The 22400-nt window shown below is 40.9% G+C and overlaps 1 protein-coding gene across 3 annotated transcripts in view; it reads left to right on the top strand.

Moving 5' to 3' along the window:
- Tmigd1 (transmembrane and immunoglobulin domain containing 1) overlaps nucleotides 1–22163 on the top strand; it is a 38042-nt gene extending 15879 nt beyond the window's left edge. The window contains exons 1-7 of one of the 3 annotated variants that reach the window (XM_070027401.1): nucleotides 245–284; nucleotides 4585–4692; nucleotides 8160–8438; nucleotides 12672–12950; nucleotides 18711–18814; nucleotides 20999–21039; nucleotides 21506–22163. In XM_070027401.1, coding sequence (XP_069883502.1) covers nucleotides 4611–4692; nucleotides 8160–8438; nucleotides 12672–12950; nucleotides 18711–18814; nucleotides 20999–21039; nucleotides 21506–21509 — 789 coding nt within the window. In that variant the 5' untranslated portion in view covers nucleotides 245–284; nucleotides 4585–4610 and the 3' untranslated portion in view covers nucleotides 21510–22163. Of the gene's footprint in view, nucleotides 1–244; nucleotides 285–4581; nucleotides 4693–8159; nucleotides 8439–12671; nucleotides 12951–18710; nucleotides 18815–20998; nucleotides 21040–21505 lie in introns of those variants that run through there. The other 2 variants (XM_070027403.1, XM_070027404.1) reach the window with 2 other exon arrangements.
- Nucleotides 22164–22400: the final 237 nt, after the last annotated feature.

Genomic DNA, 22400 nt, shown 5'->3' with positions numbered 1-22400 from the left:
TCTGGCTTCCTTGAAATAATACACCCCTGTTAGTAATATCCGGCCCCACCTAGTAACCTGAGAACAGAGAAAAACTTAGATCTTAAGATGTCTTTCCCAATTACTGTCTTCTCCAAGAATCCATAAAGAGAAATAGACTTTGCACCCAATTTATCTTATTTATTTGACCCTACTGTCATAAAGTGTTCAAATTCAAGCATTATAAAGGAGAGTAACAGAGAAATAATTCAGGGTTCCAGGCATTAGAACACCCAAGGAAGAGTCAGCTTTTTGCAGCCCAGCGGGTAAGTGACAAGTCTGTCTTGGATAGAATTAGAGTGTTGAATGAGGAAAATTCATGTGGAAAATTAGGAGTCTTGGTGCAGTGAAGGAATGAGAAGATGTCTGTGGGGTAGGAGAGGTCTGCCAAGAAGTCCACATTCCCAGTCTTTATTGAATACTTACCTACTGTGGAGAGTGCTGGAGAAGACTCTTATAATAACCAATTTCTAAAAAAATCATCACTGGTAGAACAAAGTGAAATATCCCAGGCAGAAATTAAAAACTACAAAAGAGTTCATGTTAGTGCTAATTGCATCTTATTAAAGGATTGATTCAGGCTTGCTAGCCAAAACAGGTGAGCCCGGCAGGAGTGAGACTAGCTCCTGTCAGAGCAGGTTGGAACAGGGGAGGAGGCCTAAAGTAGTCACCCCTAAATTCTAACTCTTGATGGTTAATACTCAATGTCAGGTTGCTAAGGTCAATGGAATGGCAGTAACCAGAAGGGATTAACAGCAGCTTTTATTTATTTATTTATTTATTTATTTTTTGGGTCCAGTTGTGGGGCCTGAACTCTGGGTCTGGGTGCTATCCCTCAGCTCTTCAGCTCAAGGCTAGCTCTCTACCACTTGAGCCACAGCGCCACTTCTGGCTTTTTTTCTTTTTGCTTATGTGGTGCTGAGGAATCGAACCCAGGACTTCAGGCATGCAAGTCAAGCGCTCTACCACTGAGTCACCTTCCCAGCACCTAATAGCAACTTTTAAAGGAAGGAAAATATTCATCTGGGCAAGAAGGCAGTTATGAGTGTTGCCCTGTGAGTCCTGGTTTGAATCTTGACCTTCACAGTTACTGCCTTTGGGATCTTGGGCACGTTATAGCATCTCTGTAAACTTTTAAAAACTTCCTTGAGTAAAAGAGAGAGAGAGAGAGACAGAGAGAGAGAGAAAGAGAGAGGGGGGGAAGAAGAAAATTGAAGCTTTAACTGGATGTATAGTAATAGTGTAGTATTCCCAGAAATACCATAATCAAATATTTTTTATCAAAATTTATTTTCTGCTGGGCACAGGTAGTTTACACTTGTAATCTTAGCTACTTGGGAGGCTGAGATCCTTGTATCTGAGCAGGAAAGTCCATGAGACACTTACCTCCAAATAACTACCAAAAAACCTGGAAGTGCAACTGTGGCTCCAGTGGTAGAGCACTAGCCTTGAGCAAAAGAAGTTCAGGGACAGCACCAAGGCCCTGAGTTCATGACATCCTCTACCCAAAATCCATTATTATTATTTATTTTTATTTTTATCTGGGTGCCAGATCTGAAAGCTGAGATCTGAGGACCATGGTTCTAAGCCAACTGGGGAAACAACTTCTTTGAGACTCTTCTCTCCAGTTACCCAGAAAAATGCTAGACTGGAGATATGGTTCTAGTGGTAGAGCACCATTGATGACTGAAAAAGTATATGAAGTCCTGGGTTCAAATATCAGTAATGGTACAAAAACTCACTGTGTATTTTCATGCAATTTGTGATAGATAAGTGTTATCTTTATTTTGGAAAAAGAAAGCAAAGAGAAAGGGCCTAAGGAGGAACTACCTCAAGAGAATTGTTATGAGGCTTGAGATCAAAAGAACGTATGCAAAGAATTTAACACTGTGTCTTTTTTTAAAATTTTTTATTGTAAAGATACTATACAGAGGGTTACAGTTACATGAGTAAGGTAATGAGTACACTTCTTATTGAACATTGTTACCCCCTCCATTGTTTTCCTCCTACCATCTCTTCCCTCCCTACCTTCCCCGAGGTTCTTTTTATTAAAATTGTGATTAAGTGATTACATAATTTCCCAAATTTCACAGTATTGTGGAATAATGATGCTCATTTAAAGTCACAAGTTCATTCTAACTTTCCTGGAGCAAATTGTCTATCGCGGTCTATAACCTATAACGGTGTACACATATACACCATACATGTGATCAGCAGCATGGGGATATTTAGTAGTGGTTCGACCAGATGAGTGGGAGTTTTTTGTTTCTTAAGTCCTTTTAGTTTTGTTGTATCACCTAACGTTTTGGATTTAGCATCCACTTATCAGGGAGACCATGTACCATTTGTCTCTTTGCTCTTGGCTTACCTCGCTCAACATGATTCTTTCTAGCTCCATCCATTTCCCTGCAAATGCCATTATTTTGTCCTTTCTAATGGCTGCATAATATTCCATTGTGTATAGATACCACAATTTTTGGATCTATTCATCTGTGGTGGGGCATCTGGGTTGTTTCCATATCCTAGCTATTGTGAACAGTGATGCATTAAACATGGAGGTGTATGTGTCCTTGTATATTGGTTCCTGTTGTTCAGGGTAGATGCCTAGAAGTGGTATGACTGGGTCATAAGGGAGGTCAATCTTTAGCTTTCTAAGGACCCTACAGACTGCTTTCCAAAGTGGTTGTATAAGTGTACATTCCCACCAGCAGTGTAATAGGGTTCCTCTTTCTCCACATCCCCTCCAGTGACACTGTGTCTTTTGCATGTGTGTTTCTACTATATTTATAGGAGTAGTCCCTTTTTTTCTTTTTTCTTTTCTTTTATGGTGTTGGGGGACCCAACCCAGGACTTTGAAAATACTAGGTAAGGGCTGGGAAGGTGGCTCAATGGTAGAGCGCTTGCCTTGCATGCTCGAGGCCCTGGGTTCGATTCCTCAGCACCACATAAGCAAAAAGAAAAAAGCTGGAAGTGGCACTGTGGCTTAAGTGGTAGAGTGCTAGCCTTGAGCTGAAGAGCTGAGGGACAGCGCCCAGGCCCAGAGTTCAGGCCCCACAACCGAACCCCCCCAAAAAAAAAGGAAAAAAGAAAATACTAGGTAAGACTTCTACCACCGAGCCATACCCTGAGCCCCAGGGCAGAAGTAATAGAACATTGCTTTCCCCAGATGGAAATAGAGAGGCATGTATCAGCAAAGCACAGAAACCCTGATTATTTATTATTTAAACAAGTTCCTATTTGGTCAAGGGGAAGGAGTTTTAAGATGGGAAACTTCAAAGTCATTTAACCTGGTTCAAAATTAGAGCCACTTTTCCATTGAGCCCTTTCCATGTACACACGTGGAATCTAGGGGATTTGGAATTGTCTCAAATCATTCTCTACAATCAAAGAGCAGGTTTCTAAAAAATGATCTAAGTGAGTCTTTCAAAAAGGAATGAGTCTGCTGGGTGCTGAAGAGTCATACCAGTAATCCTAGCTTCTCAGGAGGCTGAGATTTGAGGATCTGAGTACAAAACTAGCGAGACAGGAAAGTCAGTAAGACTCCTAACTCCAATGAACTACCATAAAGCCAGAAGTGGAGGTATGAATCAAGTGATAGAGCTCCAGCCTTGAGGGAAAAAAATAGTAAGGGACAGCACCCAGGTCCTGAGTTTAAGCCAAAGTAACAGTGTATATGTGCACACACAGAGAGAGGAAGGGGGAGAGGGAAAGGGAGAGGGAGAGGGAGAGGGAGAAGAGAGGGAGAGGGAGAGAGAGAACGAGAGGGAGAGAACAGAATAGAAAAGAAGGCTGGGAAGGTGGCTCAGAGTGCTTGCCTTGCATGCATGAGGCCCTGGGTTTGATTCCTTAGCACCACATAAGCAGAAGTGGTGCTATGGCTCAAGTGGTAGAGCTCTAACCTTGAGCTGAAGAGCTGAGGGACAGTGCCCAGGCCCAGAGTTCAAGGCCTCACAACTGACAAAACAGAAAAGAAGAATGAGTTTATTTAGTTAGGACCACCTGAGAATGAAACAAGTTTTACTTTTCTTTCTGTTGGGTGCCAGTGGCTCACTCCTGTAATCCTAGCTACTAAGGAAGCTGAGATTTGAGGATTGCAGTTTGAAGCCAGTACATGTAGAAGTTTGTGACTCTCATCTCCAATAAATTACTCAAAAAAAGCCAGAAGTGGTGCTGTGGCTCAAGTGGTAGAGTGTTAGCCTTGAGCAAAAGAAGCTCAGGGATACCATCCAGGCCCACAGTTCAAGCCCAGGACCAGAAAAAAAATATTTTTAATGACATGCTATTTCTCTAGAGAAGATTGGTGTTATTTTCCCACAGCTGTCCTATATCTTAATGCCCAATTCCTTTCATTTTTCTTTTTGCTATCTTAAAAAAATACTAGCATTACTAAACGTACTTTGAACTTAATCAGAACAGAGCTGTTTAATTTGAAACTAGAGGTAGAACCGTTAAGCTAGAGTGATTCATATGTGGCTCCTTTTTAAAATGCATAATGCACAGGAAGCAAGTTCATGAACTCGTTGGAGACCAAAGTACAGATCCAATTGCATTCTTCTCTCCCAGCAGCTCCATCACCTTTGGATCCTTTAACGATGTCATGGAAGAGCAGCTATCTACTGCAAGTGTGCAGGCTTCTGCTTTTAGTGATCTTATTTTTGCCATGTGAAGTGACAAGTAAGTTAATATTATCATTACCTCTTTTTTGGAGAAATAAAATTTCAGATTACAAAAAAAAAAGTTCAATGGGTTCAGGCGCAGTGGTTTATTCTTGTAATTTTAGCTACTACTCAAGAGGCCAAGGTCTGAGGAAGATGTCAATTTGCAGCCAGGTCAGACAGACAGATCCGTAAGACTCTTATCTCCAATTAACCAGCAAAAAGCCAAAAGTGGAGCTATGGCTCAGGCAGTAGAGTACTAGCCCTGAGGGGAGGAAAAGAGAGCTGGAGGAGGGGGAAGGAGAAAGAAGGAGAAGGAGGGGAGGAGAAGAGGAAGGGAAAGACAGGGAGGGTGGAAGAGAGAGAGAATGCCCTGGTTTTTAGTTCAAGTCCCAGTACTGGCACACAAAAGAAAAGGTCAGCTGGGCTTCCAGTGGCTCACGCTTGTAATCCTAGCTACTCAGAAGGCTGAGATATGAGGATCACAGTTCAAAGCCAGCCTGGGCAGAAAAGTCCATGAGACTCTTATCTCTAATAAACTACTTAGAAAAAGTTAGAAGTGGTGCTGTGGCTCAAGTGGTAGAGCACTAACCTTGAGCACAAAGAAGCTCAGGCCCTGTGTTCAGCTCCATGACCAGCAAAAGAAAAGAAATGGCTAATGGACACAACCTTAAATTCCAATTTGGCTATGCAAATTAGTATGGCTCAAAATACAGGAGTCAGGTAACATAATTCAGTGGAACAAATATTGTTTTACGGTTCTGGTAGTACAAGACAGCTATTAACTCCATAGCTGCAGCCAGAATTTTCCTTTTTTTTTTTCCCGTTATTGCTGCTGTTGTTGGTTGGTCATGGGGCTTGAACTCAGGGTATGGGCACTGTCCCTGAGTTTTTTCCTCTCAAGGCTAGTGTTCTATTACTTTGAGTCACAGCAACATTTCCAATTTTCTGGTGGTTAATTGGAAATAAGAATTTCAGGACTTTCCTGCCCAAGCTGGCTTTGAACTGGCATCCTCATATCACACCCTCCTGAGTCACTAAGATTTACAGGTGTGAACCCCCAGTGCCCAGCAGATTTTTCCTATATTATAATGCATCTTGATACTAACCTTACCTTAAATAATCTATTGAAATATACCACTTACAGTAAAATATTAATTGTGTATTCTCCCCTCTTCCTCACACTCAGATTTTAATTATGTAGTCATGGTAAAATAAATTAGACAAGACACTGGGAGATGTAGCTTAGTAGTAGAGTACATGCCTATTTAGCATGTGCAGGAACCTGAGTTAAATTCTCAACTCCAAAAAAAAATTTTTTTTAAGTAGGCAGTGGCCAGGCATCGTGGCTCATGCCTGTAATCCTAGCTATTCAGGAGGCTGAGATCTGAGGATCGAGGCTCAAAAGCCAGCTCAGGCAGGAAAGACCATTAGACTCTTATCTCCAATAAATCACTCAGAAAACTGAAAGTGACTCTGTGGCTCAAGTGGTAGAGCACTCACCTTGAGCTGAATAGCTGAGGGATAGTGCTCAGGGCCAGAGTTTGAGCCCCACGATGGACAAAAAAAAAGGCAGTATAGAAAAGAATAAAGAAGAGCAGGACACATGCCTCAGCAGTAAAGCACTTGCTGGCAATGTGATCAGTCCCGGATTCCCAGTACCACCTGCACACACATGCACACATATACATGCACACAACACACACACACACACACACACACACACACACACACACACACACACACAGAGGCATGCATGCACATATGCAAAAATACCCTGCCCCCAAATCCCATCATTCAGAGAAAACTACCTAACATTTTGGTTATACAGTCTTCCAAATTGTTATCAAATAGTAAGGAACAAAACATTTTCTTTACCAATAGCCAAAGTATTTAAAGACAAGGGAAAATTATGAGATTAGCTCAGAGATAGAGCATTACCTAGCATACATGAGACCCTGGGTTCCATCCTCAGCACCAAAAAGGGGGGGGGGGGGAGAAGGAAAACAAACAAGTTAACAGAATATACTGATGAATATTTTCTGGGAGAATAGGTGTGTGACAGTGAATATTTTAATTTTTGTTACTTCTGAACCAGGAAAATAAAAAGAAAAGGAAATTCAGTAGGGGAATTTCTAAAACATGGAACAGAAAAAAATAATCCCTCTATATATCCTGATTCTCAACCCCACAAAAACTTGTCTATTCCACAATCCATATTTATTTAAACATCTTTTAATTTTTCTACACTGCCAAAATGGTATTAAAACATTGAAAATGCAACATAAAATGTATCCATAATCTTGGCATTTAATCAGAAAAGGACTTTCAAATCAGATTTTGGCCAAGATGCATATTCAATTTTGATACATTTATAGTAATTATGAGAGATATGCTTTCTATCCTGCCTGTTTACCTAATGCTATATCTTAGACTACTTTTCTACTCTGCTTGTTGTGTTTCCTTTTTATTTCCTCATTCCTACTCCCTTGTTTTCCTACTTCTAATCCCTTGAAAGAAACAAATTAAGTCTGGTATTTCATAACTTTTGTCTTTATTTTTACCAATCCACATCAATATAGATAGGAATTTTTCCCAAATTATTTTCTCCGTGAATATATGCTATAAGTCTTGTTGTTGTTGTTGTTGTTATATATGTTGTTTCTATGTTCATTCTGATTATTTTCAAACTCCAGTAGTTCACAAGAGCCTTTGTTTAGCATTTGCAAGAACCTGGGTTAGATCCCAACGCCACAAAAATGCCTGTTGCCCAAGTTGTATTTATGTCAATCATTTAGGTATATGTGAATGAGAGCCTGGCATCTTTTAAAAAGATCTCCAAGTGTTGCTAATGGGTAGTAAAAATGAGGGACCATCACACTTAATCTTCCTTTTTAAAAGTTAATACATTGTGTTACTATTTCCTTGTAAAATCATGTCACTCATCCAGGCACTAGTGGCTTGTACCTGTAATCCTAGCTACTCAGGAGGTTGAGATCTGAGGATCACGGTTCAAGCCAGCCCAGGCAAGAAATCCCATAAGACTCTTACCTTCAATTAACCATCAGAAAACAAGTGGTGCTATGGCTCAAAGTGATAGAGTGCTAACAGTGTCCAGGCCCAGAGTTCAAGCTCCATGACTGACCAAAAAAAAAAAAAAAATGTCACTCAGTATGACTGTTTTTTGTAGTTAGGTTTCATTTGTACATTTTGTTTTGGTGCCTGTAGTACAGACCCAGGTGTTGAATCACAGCACCATTTCTAGCTTTTGGGTGGCTAATTGGAGATAAGAGTCAGATTTTCCTTTCTGGGCTAGCTTCAAACCTCTATCCTCAGACCTTAGCCTCCTGAGTAACTAGGACTGACAGTGCCTAGCTAGTATGACTATTTTTAACTATTGAGAATACATTTGGTCACATTGTAACAGAGTTCATTTAACCAATCTCCCATTTATGGGCATCTAATAGTTTCACCTTTACCCCTCAGGTTCTGTTCTAACTGTGAATGGTAAAACAGAGAACTCTATTCTGGACACTCAACGTGGCCTCCACGCATCTCTGGAATGTGCTGTTCGAAATCACACCAGGGATGAAGAATTGCTCTGGTTCCGAGAAAATGGGAGAGTAGATTTGAAACCTGGAAACAAAATCAACATCAGCTCGGTCTGTGTCTCTCCCATTAGTGAAAAGGACAACGGAGTCAACTTTACCTGCAAGCTGCAGAGGAATCAGACCATGTCTGTCTCAGTGGTGCTGAATGTCATTTGTGAGTAAAGAGAAAAGAAAGGCCAGTCTGCCATATCTGCACCACAGTAAGTGGTGGTTGACATCTAGGTGTTGATTTTGCCTAATTGCCCAGTGAAGCAGGAGAGAGCCTATTTCCCCCATACCCTTGCAAGCACTGAGTATCTGCAGTCCCCATTACAATTGCATTTCTTCTTTTCCTTTCCTTTTATCTCTCTCTCTGTATCTCTGTCTCTGTGTCTCTCTCTCTGTCTCTGTCTCTCTCTCTGTGCTGGTAATGGAGCTTAAACTCAGGGTATAGGTACTAACCCTTATTACCTTTTCCCATTCAACACTGATGTTTTATACTCTGAGCCTCAGCTCCACTTCTGGCTTTTTGCTGGTGAGTTGGAGATAAGAGTCTCATGGGCTTTCTTGCCCAGGCTGGCTTCTAACTGCAATCCTCAGATCTCAGCCTCCTGAGTAGTTAGGATTATAGGCATGAGCCACTGGCAACTGGCTCTTTTTTTTTTTTTTTTCTTTCCTTATAGTCTAGCATTTTTCCAGCTAGATGTTAATGTTGGAGAAATACTGGCACAAAAGAGACATGTGCAAAGATATTTAATGTGGCACTGTTTAACATGTTTTTTAAAAATGAAAATAATGTAATACCTGTCAAACTAAGAGTCATATATCATACTGGGAGTGCTCTAAAAGCATTGAGCTAAATCATTGTGAATCAGTGTGGATAGATCTCAGAAACATGCAAGTTATCAAGAGAACAAGATCTTTTATGTGAACTTTTCCTATGTTCCTGAAATGATAGATTATTTTCCCTACATATAGAGAAGTCTTTTAAAAAATCTGAATTTTCCCTAAATTCATAGCGGTGGGTCCCTCTGGGGAGTCAGAAGGTAACCAGGATAGAGTCAAAAAGAATCTTAGCTTTATCTGAAAATCACTGATTTTCATAAAAGGATATCCACATACAGCTGACATCCTTAACCATTAATTTTTTTTTGGGGGGGGTCTGGTCGTGGGGCCTGAACTCTGGGCCTGGGCACTGTCCCTCAGCTCTTCAGCTCAAGGCTAGCACTCTACCACTTGAGCCACAACGCCACTTTCAGCTTTTTTCTTTTTGCTTATGTGGTGCTGAGGAATCGAGCTCAAGACCTCAGGCATGCAAGGCAATCACTTTACCACTGAGCCACTTTCCCAGCCCTTAACCATTACTTTTTTTTTTAAGATTGGAAAAAGTCTTTAATCTCATTGTGCCATCTGTATATGTACATATGTAGGATAATATTTTATTCTACTCACTTGACTGGAAAATCAGTCTTCTACTTAAGCAAAGGTTTAAAGATTTTTTCACATTACTGAAGCTTAATTCTTTGCTGTGTAACACACACATATACACACACACAGACATTTAACCATTAATTTTTATAGCAATTTTTATTGTGATTAAGTGATTACATAAATTTCACAAATTTCACAGTATTGTGAGATGGTGATAGTTAAGGTCACAAAACACATGGGGCAAATTGTCTTTTCATGGTCTATGAAATTTATGAATTCTATGACTTTGACAATACAGTTATTTCTTCCACATTGGGTGATATGTACATTTCTTTCTTTTTGTTTAGTGTCAGACATTCCCTTTCTCCTGGTCATTTCCTCCCTCCCATTGCTCTCATTGAGTTGCTTAGTTCATTTTGATCAATGTCCAGTGCAGCTGATGGTCCTGCTGTTGTATGTTTTCCTCTGTTTCTGTGTCCTCCTCCTAGTTTCCTTGTGATGTGTACATATATCCTATATATGTGGTCAGCAGCATGGGGTCATTTGATTCTACCAGCTGAGTGGAGGTCCTTTGTTTCTTGAGTCTTGTTTACTTTGTCATATCTCCTTACGTTTTGGATTTAACACCAACTTATCAGAGAGACCATGTGCCATTTGTCTCTTTATTCTTGGTTTACCTCACTCAACATGATTTTTTTCTAGTTCCACCCATTTCCCTGAAAATGCCATTATTTTGTCCTTTCTAATGGCTACATAATATTCCATTGTATGTAGGTACCATACTTTTTGGATCCATTCATCAGTAGTGGGGCATCTGGGTTGTTTCCATATCCTGGCTATTGTAAACATGCTGCAATGAACATGGAGGTGCATGTGTCCTTGTATCCTGGTTCCTGTTGCTCAGGATAGATGCCTAAGAGTGGTATGACTGGGTCATAAGGGAGGTCAATCTTTAGCTTTCTGAGGACCCTCCAGACTGCTTTCCAAAGTGGTTGTATAAGTGTACATTCCCACCAGCAGTATAATAGGATTCCTCTTTTTCCACATCCCCTCCAGCATTTGTTGTTGACTGTTAAACATTAATTTTAAATGGTTAAGTCAATAGGAACAAACTGGGGAGTAAAGTGCATGCTTATAATCCCTGCACTCTGGAAGATAGAGGCAGGAGCATTATGAGTTTGAGGCCAGTCTAAACTACATACTTAATGTCTTAATAAAACCAAGAAGAAAAGAAAAGAGTGGGGTGGAAAGGGGGAGGAGGGAAGCAAACTAATAGGATCTGTCCACAAACTGAACTGTTAGATTTGGCAATTGTGTTCTGGATTCCAGCAGCTTCTTCCATATTTGAGTAGAATAAAACATCCTTGTTGGATATTGATACAGAATTCAAGCTCATTCCAAAGAGCAACAAAATGTCATTTTTCTGAGAAAGTTATTAATAGCACAGCCTACTCAGGGTCTAATTATTCAGTGTGCAGATTATACAAGCTCCTTCTTTTCCTCCTTTTCCACATCTACCTCCTTCCTACTGCCCACTCCTCATCCATTTTGATGATCTTTTGCACCTTTGCCAGGAAATGCAAGGGGCATAGACAAGAAGGGAAAGTCAGGGTAGCCATTTCTCCCTAGATGTGGGTAAGCCATGGTGAAAGGTGAGAGTTGAGGTTATTTGCAGAGACAAGAGGATCAAGAGTTTGAGGCCAGCCTGGGCTACATAGTGAAACTTTGACATGAAAAACAAATAACAGGCCAGGCACCAAGGGCTCATGCCTGTAATCCTAGCTACTCAGAAGGCTGAGATATGAGGATCATGGCAGACTGGGCATAACTGATATACATTCTGAGAAGAGAACATTATTTCTAGAGGATCACTAGGGAAATGCAAATATGCATTGGCAAAAATGTGGTTAGATAAAATGCAAATATTCATGGGCATAAATGTGGTTGGATAAAATGCAAAACCAGAGGGTGTAAGTAGTCTTTAAAACAACTACCACCGCCGCAAGAATAACATAATAATAACAATAACAACAGCAACAACCAGTACTGTAGGATGTGTGTGTGTGTGTGTGTGTGTGTACATGTGTGCATGTACACATGTGCATGCCAGTACCATAGGCTTTGTGTTCCTATTCAGCTTTTTTGCTCAAGTCTGGATCTCTGCCACTTGAGCCACACCTCCACTTTTGGCTCTTTTTTTTTTTTCTGGTTAATTGTAGAGAAGAGTCTTATGAATTTTTCTGCCTGGACTGGCTTCAAAACAATTCTCACCTCAGCCTTCTGGGTAGCTAGGATTATAGGTATGAGCTACTAGTCCCCAACCATAACAAATTCTGTACAGGGATTATTTTATTCAATTTTTATAGTCACCCATGAGGAAGTTCTTATTAGTCCATTTTTGTTGAGATGAGAAAACTGAGACTGTAACAGTGAAGTAACTGTCTCAAAGTCACAGGAAGTGATATAGATGGACTTAGGATGAACTACTGTGTCTGCCTTTTTGGTATTATATATATAGCGCTTGCTAGGCAGATGCCCAATCTATAAATCATGCCTCCAGACTATATTGTACTGTTTTATCTATCTGTAGCCTGGGTCAGTTTGTTACAATAACACTCAGAAAGGAAAGACCCCAGGCCAATACTCTTGGTTAGTGTTACAAATTGTCTACTTGATATAGATTTATTATCATATATTACATTCATTACCATATATTATTTTATGATTTGTCTTCACTACATTAAAATTTCTGAGATTTGGAATGGAATGTACAGTTGGAAGTGTACATTGGAATGTATATATTTGGAATTGAATATCCTCAGTTCCTAGCCCATTGCTTGGTAAACAATAATTACTCAATAAGATTTTTGTCAAAATGGATGAATGACTGCATGTGATAGACTACAAGAAGACCTTAAATGCTGACAATGAACTACTGCTTGCCATCTAATCAAACCTCAATGCTTGAGTCTTACAGTTCCTCCTCTCCTGAGCGGAAACAACTTTCAAACAGTTGAGGAAGGCAAAGATGTCAAGTTGGTTTGCGAGGTGAAATCTAATCCCCAGGCTCAAATGATGTGGTACAAAAACAATAATGTCCTGACTTTAGAGGACAACCGTCACCAAATCCAACAGACAAGTGAGTCTTTCCAGCTGTCCATCACCAAAGTCAAGAAATCAGACAATGGAACCTACAACTGTGTTGCAAACTCATCCATGAAAATGGAGACCCTGGACTTTCACCTGGTTGTTGAAGGTAACTCCCCCCACCCCCCCACCCCACCCCCCCCCAGTTCTGGAGCTTGAACTCAGGGTCTGGGCACTGTTCCTGAGCTTCTTTTGCTCAAGGCTAGCACTCTACCACTTGAGCTACAGTGGCACTTCTGGCTTTTTCTGTGTATGTGGTACTGAGGACTGGAACCCAGGATTTCATGTTTGCTAGGCAAAGCACTCTACCTCTAAACCATGTTCCCAGACCCATAACTCTTTTTTTTTTTTTTTTTTTTTTTTTGCCAGTCATGGTGCCTGAACTCTGGGCCTGGACACTGTCCCTTAGCTCTTCAGCTCAAGGCTAGTGCTCTACCACTTGAGCCACAGCACCACTTCTAGCTTTTTCTGCTTATGTGGTGCTGAGGAATCGAACCCAGGGCCTTATGCATGCAAGGCAAGCACTCTACCACTGAGCCACCTTCCCAGCCCACCCATAACTCTTTTAAGTGGTTCCCAGGGCAAAATTTAGAAGAGAGGCCCAATAAATACTTGATGCTGACAATTGTGACTATGGCTAGAGGTTTCTTTGGAAAATCCAGGGAATTTTGCATTAAGAATTCTAGTTGGTTTTTTTTTTTTCTTTTTGCTTATGTGGTGCTGAGGAACTGAACCCAGGGTCTCGGGCATGCAAGGCAAGCGCTCTACCACTGAGCCACCTTCCCAGCCCTTCTAGTTGGTTCTTTTGGGAGAATTATACCCATTCCACACAAATATTGCCTTTAGAAAAAAAAAAAAAAGATCCTTTCCTAGAACCAAGTATAGAAAGAGATTCTGGTTGGTTTTTAGGGAGTGTTTCCATGAATTCTGGGGGCCACCAAGGAATGTAGAGACTGGTCTTTTGAGTTCACAGCATAATTACAAACAAAAGAGAATCTAGGGGAAAACAAAACAAAACAAAATAACAACAACAACAACAACAACAACAAAAACCAGGGAAGAAGGGCACTGATTAAATATTTCTAAATGGATCTTTAAAGTCACACCTACTTCTCAAAATCTAATTTACAAGCCAGGCACTGGTGGCTCATTTTTGTAATCCTAGCTACAAAGGAAGCTGAAATTTGAGGATTATAGGTCAAATTTAACCCTGGAAGATAATCTGAGAGGTTCTTATCTCCAATGAATTAGCAAAAAGCTGGAGGTTGAACTATGGCTCAAGTGATAGAGTGCCAATCTTAAGTGAAAAAGCCAAGGGATAGTACCCAGATCCTGACTTCAAGCCTTACCACTGGCACATATCCAACACCCTCCCCCCCCCACACACACACATAAAATCAAAGTTTAAAAATCTAACTTATAGGCTTATCAGGAAAGGGAGTGAGGAAAGCTTTTTTTTCAAAAAGCTCTTTCTTTTCACTTTGTGCTTCATCTACTCAGGTTATCACCTCTGCAATAATAGAGAACAAATGAAGCTCTGAGTGTTTGTTTTTTTTCCCTTCCTCAGCTTTCCTTGCTCAAACAAAAAAAGAAAGGTGAGGTACGGGTATAGCAGCTGTGTAGAATTGTCTGCACTGCACTTCCTGGTGGAGGGCCAGTGTGCTCAAAGCAGCCAAACAAGCTGAGGCATCTCTGTTTTGTTAGAACATCATTCCCTTTTTAATCATTTGACTCCCTGTACCCACTCATTGCCTCTCTTGCCAGTCCCCAGGAAGTCGATGGAACTCCTGCCAGAAATGATGGACTGAAGTTACCATAGGATTTCTTATTTCCTCCCTGTAGTTGGCATGGGAAAGGGGGGTGGGGGGAGTGCTGAGCAGAGTAACTGATGGGGAGAAAGAACTGTTGATGGTTGAATGCCCATCACTGGGACTGCTGCTTGTCCTGCAGAGCAGGGACCATATGCTTAGGAGACAATTGCTTTAAAAAGCAATCCTACAAATAACCTAAGTACCCACAGGATAAAAGTAAGCAAGCTGAGGAAGGGACATCCACCTCGATGTTTGGGGCGTGTGTGTGTGTGTGTGTGTGTGTGTGTACCAGTTCTAGGGCTTGAACAGTGTCCCTTAGTTGTTTTTTTCTTTGTTCAAGGCTTGCACTCTACTACTTGAGTCACACCTCTAGCTTCTGACTCTTTGCTGTTTAACTTGAGTAAGAGTCTCACAGACTTTCCTAGGTTGGATTCAAATCATGATCCTCAGATCTCAGCTTCCTGAGTAACTAGAATTGCAGGCATGAGCTGCTGGTGTCTGGCAAGCTTGTGCTTTTTACTTCCCCCAAGACCACCAAAGCGGGATAGGATGGGCCTTATCAAGCCAGGCCCTCCTTACTGCCCCTAGGACCACACTTGAAGACTGGGGAGTTATATCATCCCTCTTGCCTAAGAAAAAATTGTAATTGCTATATGGCATATTAAAAAAATATAAAGCATCCAGCTTGCGTGGCTATCCATAAATTGCCTTTCAGGTGGACAGAAACTTGTTTTGGATGGAGCTCTTCCAAATTGCCTTGTTTTTTCTGATTTCTCCTTGCTTTGTTATTTCCTTGGCTGTTGGCTGTCTTCAGAACATAAGCTTTCTGTTATTGGTGCTCAGGCTCACTGCCAAATCTTCCATGAGGCTCTCCGACTTCCCTGCCCAGTGGGGTAGTGCCTAAATGAGTTCCATGCAAAGCTAAAAATGACATCATGGAGATTTTCTGCAGCTTATGATTTAGCCATGTGTTGAAATTATTTTACCATAATGAATATTGGGGGAGGGGATGTCAAGTGTGATACAGATGACAGCAAAAACTAGAGCAAGGAGAGAGGTAAGGTGGCTGGGTGTCACTGTCATTTGCAACAGAACTTGGGATTTAAAGGGAGCCAGTGGCTCACACAGTCTGTTTCAGCCCCTTTGGGGGAATGAAAGTTTTCACATATAGTTTTCTTTTATTCCATTTTCTTAAAAAAATCAAATCTATGACTGCTTTCCGATTTCTTTTCCTAAGAACCTCATATTTACTTCCTCTTTGTTCTGGCGTATTTCGTTGGCATGCAAATGAAAGCCCTTAGTGTGCCCCTGAGCTGGCTCTTATAGAACCAGGGCTTTCTGGAAGAAGGTCCATCTCACAAAGTTCTTCCAGAGGGTTGATTAGACCTCTACCTCTCTAACAAAAATGCTTGGAGGCTAGGTGTGTTGCTCCGTGGTAGTGTATGTTCAGCATGCACTAGATCCTGGGTTCAATCCCCAGCACCGCCACTAAAAAAGTGAAAGATAGTTAATTCATGTATTTCCTAAAATCATTCTGAGCAGGAACTGGAAAAGTAATGGAAGAAAATGACAAAAAGGTGATGGATTGGGTGTTGGTGGCAAACACCTGTAATCCTAGCTTCTTAGGAGGCTGAGATCTGAGAATCATGATCAATCTGAGAGACTCATATCTCCGATTAACCAACAAAAAGACCAGAAGTGGAGCTGTGGCTCAAGTAGTAGAACACTAGCCATCACACAAACACACACACACACACACACACACACACACACACACACACACACACACAGAGCTTAGGGGCAGGCATCCAGACCCTGAGTTCAAGACCCAGGATCAGCACACACACAAAACACAAGGTAATTGGGCTGGACACTGGTGGCTCACACATGTAATATAGCTACTCACAAAACTGAGATCAGAAAAGATCACAGTTCTAAGTCAACCCATGTAGAAAAGTCCATGAGATTGTTATTACCAGAAGTGGCGCTGTGGCTCAAGTGGTAGAGTTCTACCCTTGAGCTGAAGAGCTGAGGGACAGTGCCCAGGCCCAGAGTTCAGGCCCCATGACTGGACCCCCCCCACAAAAAAAAAAAAGCTAAGGGACAGTGCCCAGGCACACACACACACACACACACTCACATACACACACGCACACACACACACACACACACACACACACACACACACACACAGAGTAATCGGTTAGTGTAGGATTGGAGGTGTGGTTCAAATGGTAGAATGCCTTCCTGCAAGTGGAAGGCTCTGAGTTCAAACCGTAGTATTGCCAAAAGTAAAAACAAGCAAACCATTACAGAGTTACACAGTTATGGAGGGATACACTCTATTTTATAATCCCAATTCCTTTCAATTTAGATCTAATTGACCTCTTCCTCTCTTCCTTTTTGCCCTTCACACTCTTATGTTTGACCCAATTTCCTTTATAAAAACTTATCTCAATCTGTAGTTTGTTTGTTTTTGTTTTGTTTTGTATGTCAGTTGTGGGACTTGAACTCTGGGCCTGGGCATTGTCCCTGAACTTCTTTTGCTCAAGGCAAGTGCTCTACCACTTGAGCCACAAGTGCCACTTCCAGTTTTCTGGTGGTTAATTGGAGATAAGAGTCTCATAGACTTTCCTGCCAGGGCTGGCTCTGAACTGAGATCCTCAGACTTCAGCTTCTAGAGTAACTGGGATTACAGGCATAAGCCACCAGCACCCAGCACAATCTGTATTTTGTTTGTTTACATTTCTTTCCCTATTGGGATGAAGCTCTGTGAAGGCAGGCACCTCCTATTATATTCTTTTGCAGGGTCAACCTAGGTTTAACTAGTTAGTCACTCAGTACATATTTGCTGACTATATATTAATCACAAATCCAACAACCTGATAAGCAGTTAGATAATTGGCTATTTCCTTTAAATTCCTAACCTCTTATCTAATGATTAGATCCTGTTCCCTACCTTGAGTGACATCGGAATCCAAGGTTTAAATGAGGTCATTAAGCATATGGAAACAAAATACATTCAGTTTATTTTTGCTATACACATTTATTTTATGTGTGCTAGTCCTGGAGCTTGAACTCAGGACTTAGGCACTATCTCTTAGCTTTTTCTTTCAAGACTGGTGATTGAACCACAGCTTTACTTCTTGGAGATGAGTCTTATGGTCTTTCTTGCCCTGTTGTCTTTGAACTCTGATGCCCTTTTGAGTAGCTAGTACTCAGCTGCTATAAACATTTTAAATGAAGTTTTCCAGTTTTCCAGATTTTAAAATTTGTTAGACAATAAGTTACTAGCTTTATTCTTGAAGTGAAACTATTACTTCAAAGTTGGGTTCTAGTTGAAATCAGGTTACATTTCATAAATATCCAAACATTTATTAACTTTTATTAATTTTATCACTTTTTTATTCTTTGGATTCAACACATTGTCCTCAGATCTCAAACCTTTTAATTCTTTTAAGGGCTTCATGCAGCAACCTTAAAACAAACAAACAAACAAACAAAAAACCCTTTCCACCTGCCTGAGATACTTACACAGTAGAGGTAAATTGTCCCTCTGTTCCTTGGGCCCATAGATCTCTCTCTCAGTCCAGTGGACTCTCCCCACCTTATCTTCTGGTGCTCACAGCCTGCCTTCCTCTTTTTGGGCATCTGGAATCCCTCTTAATATGTTTTGGGCTTTTCAAAAAGCAAGAAATACAACTGACCTCAGCCTTACTTCTACTCTGTGTATAGCAAGAATTTTGGATGAAAGAAATACAAAAATGGTTTGACTACTTACATTGGGGGAAATTATTCATATTATGATAGCATATTCTTTCACAAAGAGATAGATTCAAAACTTGCTTCTGCTAACTACTAGTTTTGAGGTTTTGGACAATTAACCTCTAAAGACTCTGGCTTGTCATCTGTAAGAAGGGACAATATTGTCTACCTGAATTAAGAGGATGATACACACAAACTACAAGGTGTCATAGCTGGGACCTATATACTAGAGGCATATAAATCAGAAACATATAAATATTTCTTATTTTTCCCTGTATTTGCATTTCCAACAGATAAAAAAGTGGCCTTTCCAGCAGAACCCATTATTGCTGCATGTGTGGTGGTCTTTCTGACATTGTGCTTTGCAGTACTTGCTAGAAGGAAAAAAATAATGAAGGTAACTAAGTATTTTGAACTGAGATAAAAATGATCTCAAGGGGGGTGTGTAGTAGGGTGTGTGCTTTGCATACTTGAGGTCTTAGGTTTGATCCCCAGTACCACGAGGAAGGGGCAGGGAGGAGGGAAATAAGACAAACCAGGTACTGGTGTCTCACACCTATAATCCTGGTTTATAATCCTAGCTACTTAGGAAGGCAGCCTGGACAAAGATGTTCATGAGACCCTATCTCAATCTATAGCTGGTTGTGGTATTACACAGCCATTATCCTAACTATGTGGGGAGCTGAGATAAGGAGGATCACAGTTCTAGGTCAGTTGGGGTAGAAAGAGAGGCAAAGAAAGAAGGAAAGAAAAGGAAGGAAGGGAGGAAGGAAGGAAGGAAGGAAGGAAGGAAGGAAGGAAGGAAGGAAGGAAGAAAGGAAGGAGAAAGAAAGAGAGAAGGAGGAAAGAAATAGAAGGAAGGAAGGAGAAAGAAAGAGAGAAGGAAGAAAAGGAAGGAGAAGAAGGAAGGAAGGAAGCAAATAAATATTGGGCATGGTAGTGTACTAGCTGTCACCCCAGCTTCAACAGAAAGTGTAAATAGGCCAGGCACTAGTAGATCAAGCCTGTAGCCATAGCTACTCAGAAGACTGAGGATTGCAATTTAAAGCCAGCCCTGGCAGGAAAGTCTATGAGATACATCTCCAGTTAACTACCAAAAAGCTAGAAGTGGCGTATGACTCACTTAAGTGGTATAGCATTAGCCTTGAGCAAAAGAAGCTCAGGGATGGCTCCCAGGCCCAGAGTTCAAGCCATAGGACTGTCACCAAAAAAATACGGAAAGAAAGAAAATGGGAAGATCTTAGTCCAGGCAAAAAGCAAGATCCTATCTCAAAAATAATCAAAGCCAGAAGGGTTAAAAATGCGTTCAAGGAGCAGACCACTTGCCTAACAGATAAAAACCTTGAGTTCAGGGCTGAGAAGGTGGCTCAGTGGTAGAGCGCTTGCCTTGCACACATGAGGCCCTGGGTTCAATCCTCAGCACCATATAAGCAAAAAGAAAAAAGCCGGAAGTGGCACTATGGCTCATGTGGTAGAACGCTAGTCTTGAGCTGAAGAGCTGAGGGACAGCACCCAGGCCCAGAGTTCAGGCCCCACGACAGGACCCAAACAAACAAACAAAAAAAAACACACACACACAAAAAAAAACAACCCTGAGTTCAAAGTAGCACCAAAACAATAAACTTAAAATGTTAAAGTTGTGGGATGGAAGAAAAGCTGTACATAGGGTATTAATGTAACTTTATAAAGAACAAAAGTGTATATGGACAAACAGTTGTGGTGTTAGGAGTAGATTTGGGATTCATTTTTCTTGTTTTTGAGTTTTCCCTGATGGGTATGGGGCCCACAGCTGTCACCCAGCACTCAGGAAGCTGAGGCAAGAGGATTCCAAGTTTGAGGTCAAAGGGCTACAAAGAGAGACCCTGATTCCTCCCCCCCAAAAAAAAACCAAATAAATATATTTTTTAAAGCCCCTTTATTGTTGTTATGGTGCCTGTGGTATGATAAATAAACACAAAGTAATATCTGCTCTGGATTCAAATTTGCACCTCAAATACAACACATAGCCTGGGGGGGGGGGGATGGACTGGGTTTGAATTGCCCACTGGTTTACCTCATTGTTTTATATGACTCAGAGAACATGCATGCACAGGTTAATGCCATGCATTTGACTCTACCAGTAATTCATGCCAAAAAGGGCAGAGATGGCAAAAAGCCTCTAAGGAAAAGCCAACCTGTACTAGTCAGCAAGGGGCATTCTACTTGCAACACTTAACTGAGTGTTATTTAGGGCAACAATGTTTCCAGAGAAACAGTTCAAAGAGTTCATCCCTTCCCCTGCCCACCCGAGCCCTCCCCCATTGCAATCCAATGTAGTTCTTTCTACCATTAAAAAAAGAGAAGAAAAGAAAATGAAAGAATGACCAGCCATTTGGAACCCTGGAAGCATCCTGAATGAGTTACATCTTCTCAAATTTCAATAAATAGTATTCTAAAATGAGACTTGATCCAGTGTAGAGGAAAGCCATATTTCTATAGCCTCTATCCCCAAGCCACTGTTACTTTGTTGCATTCAAAATGTTTCTCTACAAGCTTTTAGAAAAGCAAGCAAACTGATGACTCTCTTTGTGTTTGCTTTCAGCTCTGCATAAAGAAGAGAGACCCTCACACAGACACAGCTTTGTAAGTGCTCTGGGATGGGGCCATTTAAAAAAAAAAAAAAAGCAGTGGGCAGTAGTGGTTACATCAGGCAAACTCCTCCAGAGATGGAAGGAGCTGGAAGGTGATGGGGTTCAGAAGGAAATAGGAGGCAGAGGAAGACAGGTAGAAAGGTTGCTTAGAACTGAGAACACCCACTCTCTGAGCAAGTTTAACCTGTGCTTGTGCAATTGCATTCATTGCCAACAAAGCAAGTTAAGAAGGCCTGCCCTGGGTGGGGGAGCTTAGTTTTTCCCAAGGCCAGGCCATGGCCCTCTTCAATACTGTCTTCTCTTTGGGACTTCCCTTTAGTGTGTTGCTTCAACACACATAAAGTGAGCAGGGGTGACAAGAACAAAGGCAAGCTGTCAGAGAGGATGGATTTTGTTTTGATTGTTTCTTTGCTTCTTGCTATGATCATTGTTATAATTAATTTCTTGCTTCATTTCAGATGAGAAAGCTGGGATGCCAGCTAATCTAGGAAGAGTTTTGGAGCAGGACAGCTTCAATTTATGTAGTCCCATCTGTATTTATTGCTATTATTACATTCCTCCTCCTCCCCCACCCCTGTTAAATTGTCAGAGCTTGTAAAGAAATGTTTCTTTAATCACCAAGCAGTAGTTCTTATGACTCATTTGATATGCTTATGGAACCATTTTAGAGACGGAGTTGTTTAGAACAAAAGTGAGATTTCTGTTAAATCTTCTCCTAGAAGTATAGGTTAGTTAATTGACATTTGTTCCAAATAGATTGGTAACCATTTGTTATTTGATTTTTTTTTTCCTCCCTGAGAAAGAGATTAGCAGACATTTGGGTCTCATAAATCAATGTGTTAAATGAATGAATGAAAAAAAAAATAAATAAGAAACAACACATAGAGGTCAATTTTTTTAAGTTGCCAAGAAAAACACATAAAAATACCAATTAACATCTGCTTTCAGCATCATTTGATTAAAAAAAAATAAAGACGGAAGGATATAGTCTCAGAACATGAGACACTGTTTTAAATGAAATAAATTTAGTAGCACAAACATTTCAGTATGTCTTTATTTTTCTCAGCTTACCAGGGTTGGCATGGTCACAAACTCTGGGACTTCTATGTGGTGATGACTGTGTGAGGAGCAGGGAAGGGTGCCAGGGTGGGCGCAGGTGGCAGGGTCCAAAAGAACTGGTATTCTTTGCCTCTTTTTCCATAGTCATTTGCATAGAGCTCTGTATTAATTATGACTCAGCCTATATTCATCTCAATTACATCTTGATGATCGCACCTCCATTCTTTTTTGTTTTTCTTCATGTTTTCTCCTATAAGAATCTGTGTTTTAGGAAGTGGCGCAGTGGCTCAAGTG

Source organism: Dipodomys merriami, unplaced genomic scaffold, assembly GCF_024711535.1.
Source record: "Dipodomys merriami isolate MVZ:Mamm:240054 unplaced genomic scaffold, mDipMer1.0.p SCAF_19, whole genome shotgun sequence".
Taxonomy (NCBI): domain Eukaryota; kingdom Metazoa; phylum Chordata; class Mammalia; order Rodentia; family Heteromyidae; genus Dipodomys; species Dipodomys merriami.
The sequence above is the reverse complement of the archived record's forward strand: the minus strand, read 5'-3'. Positions and strand labels throughout refer to the sequence as shown.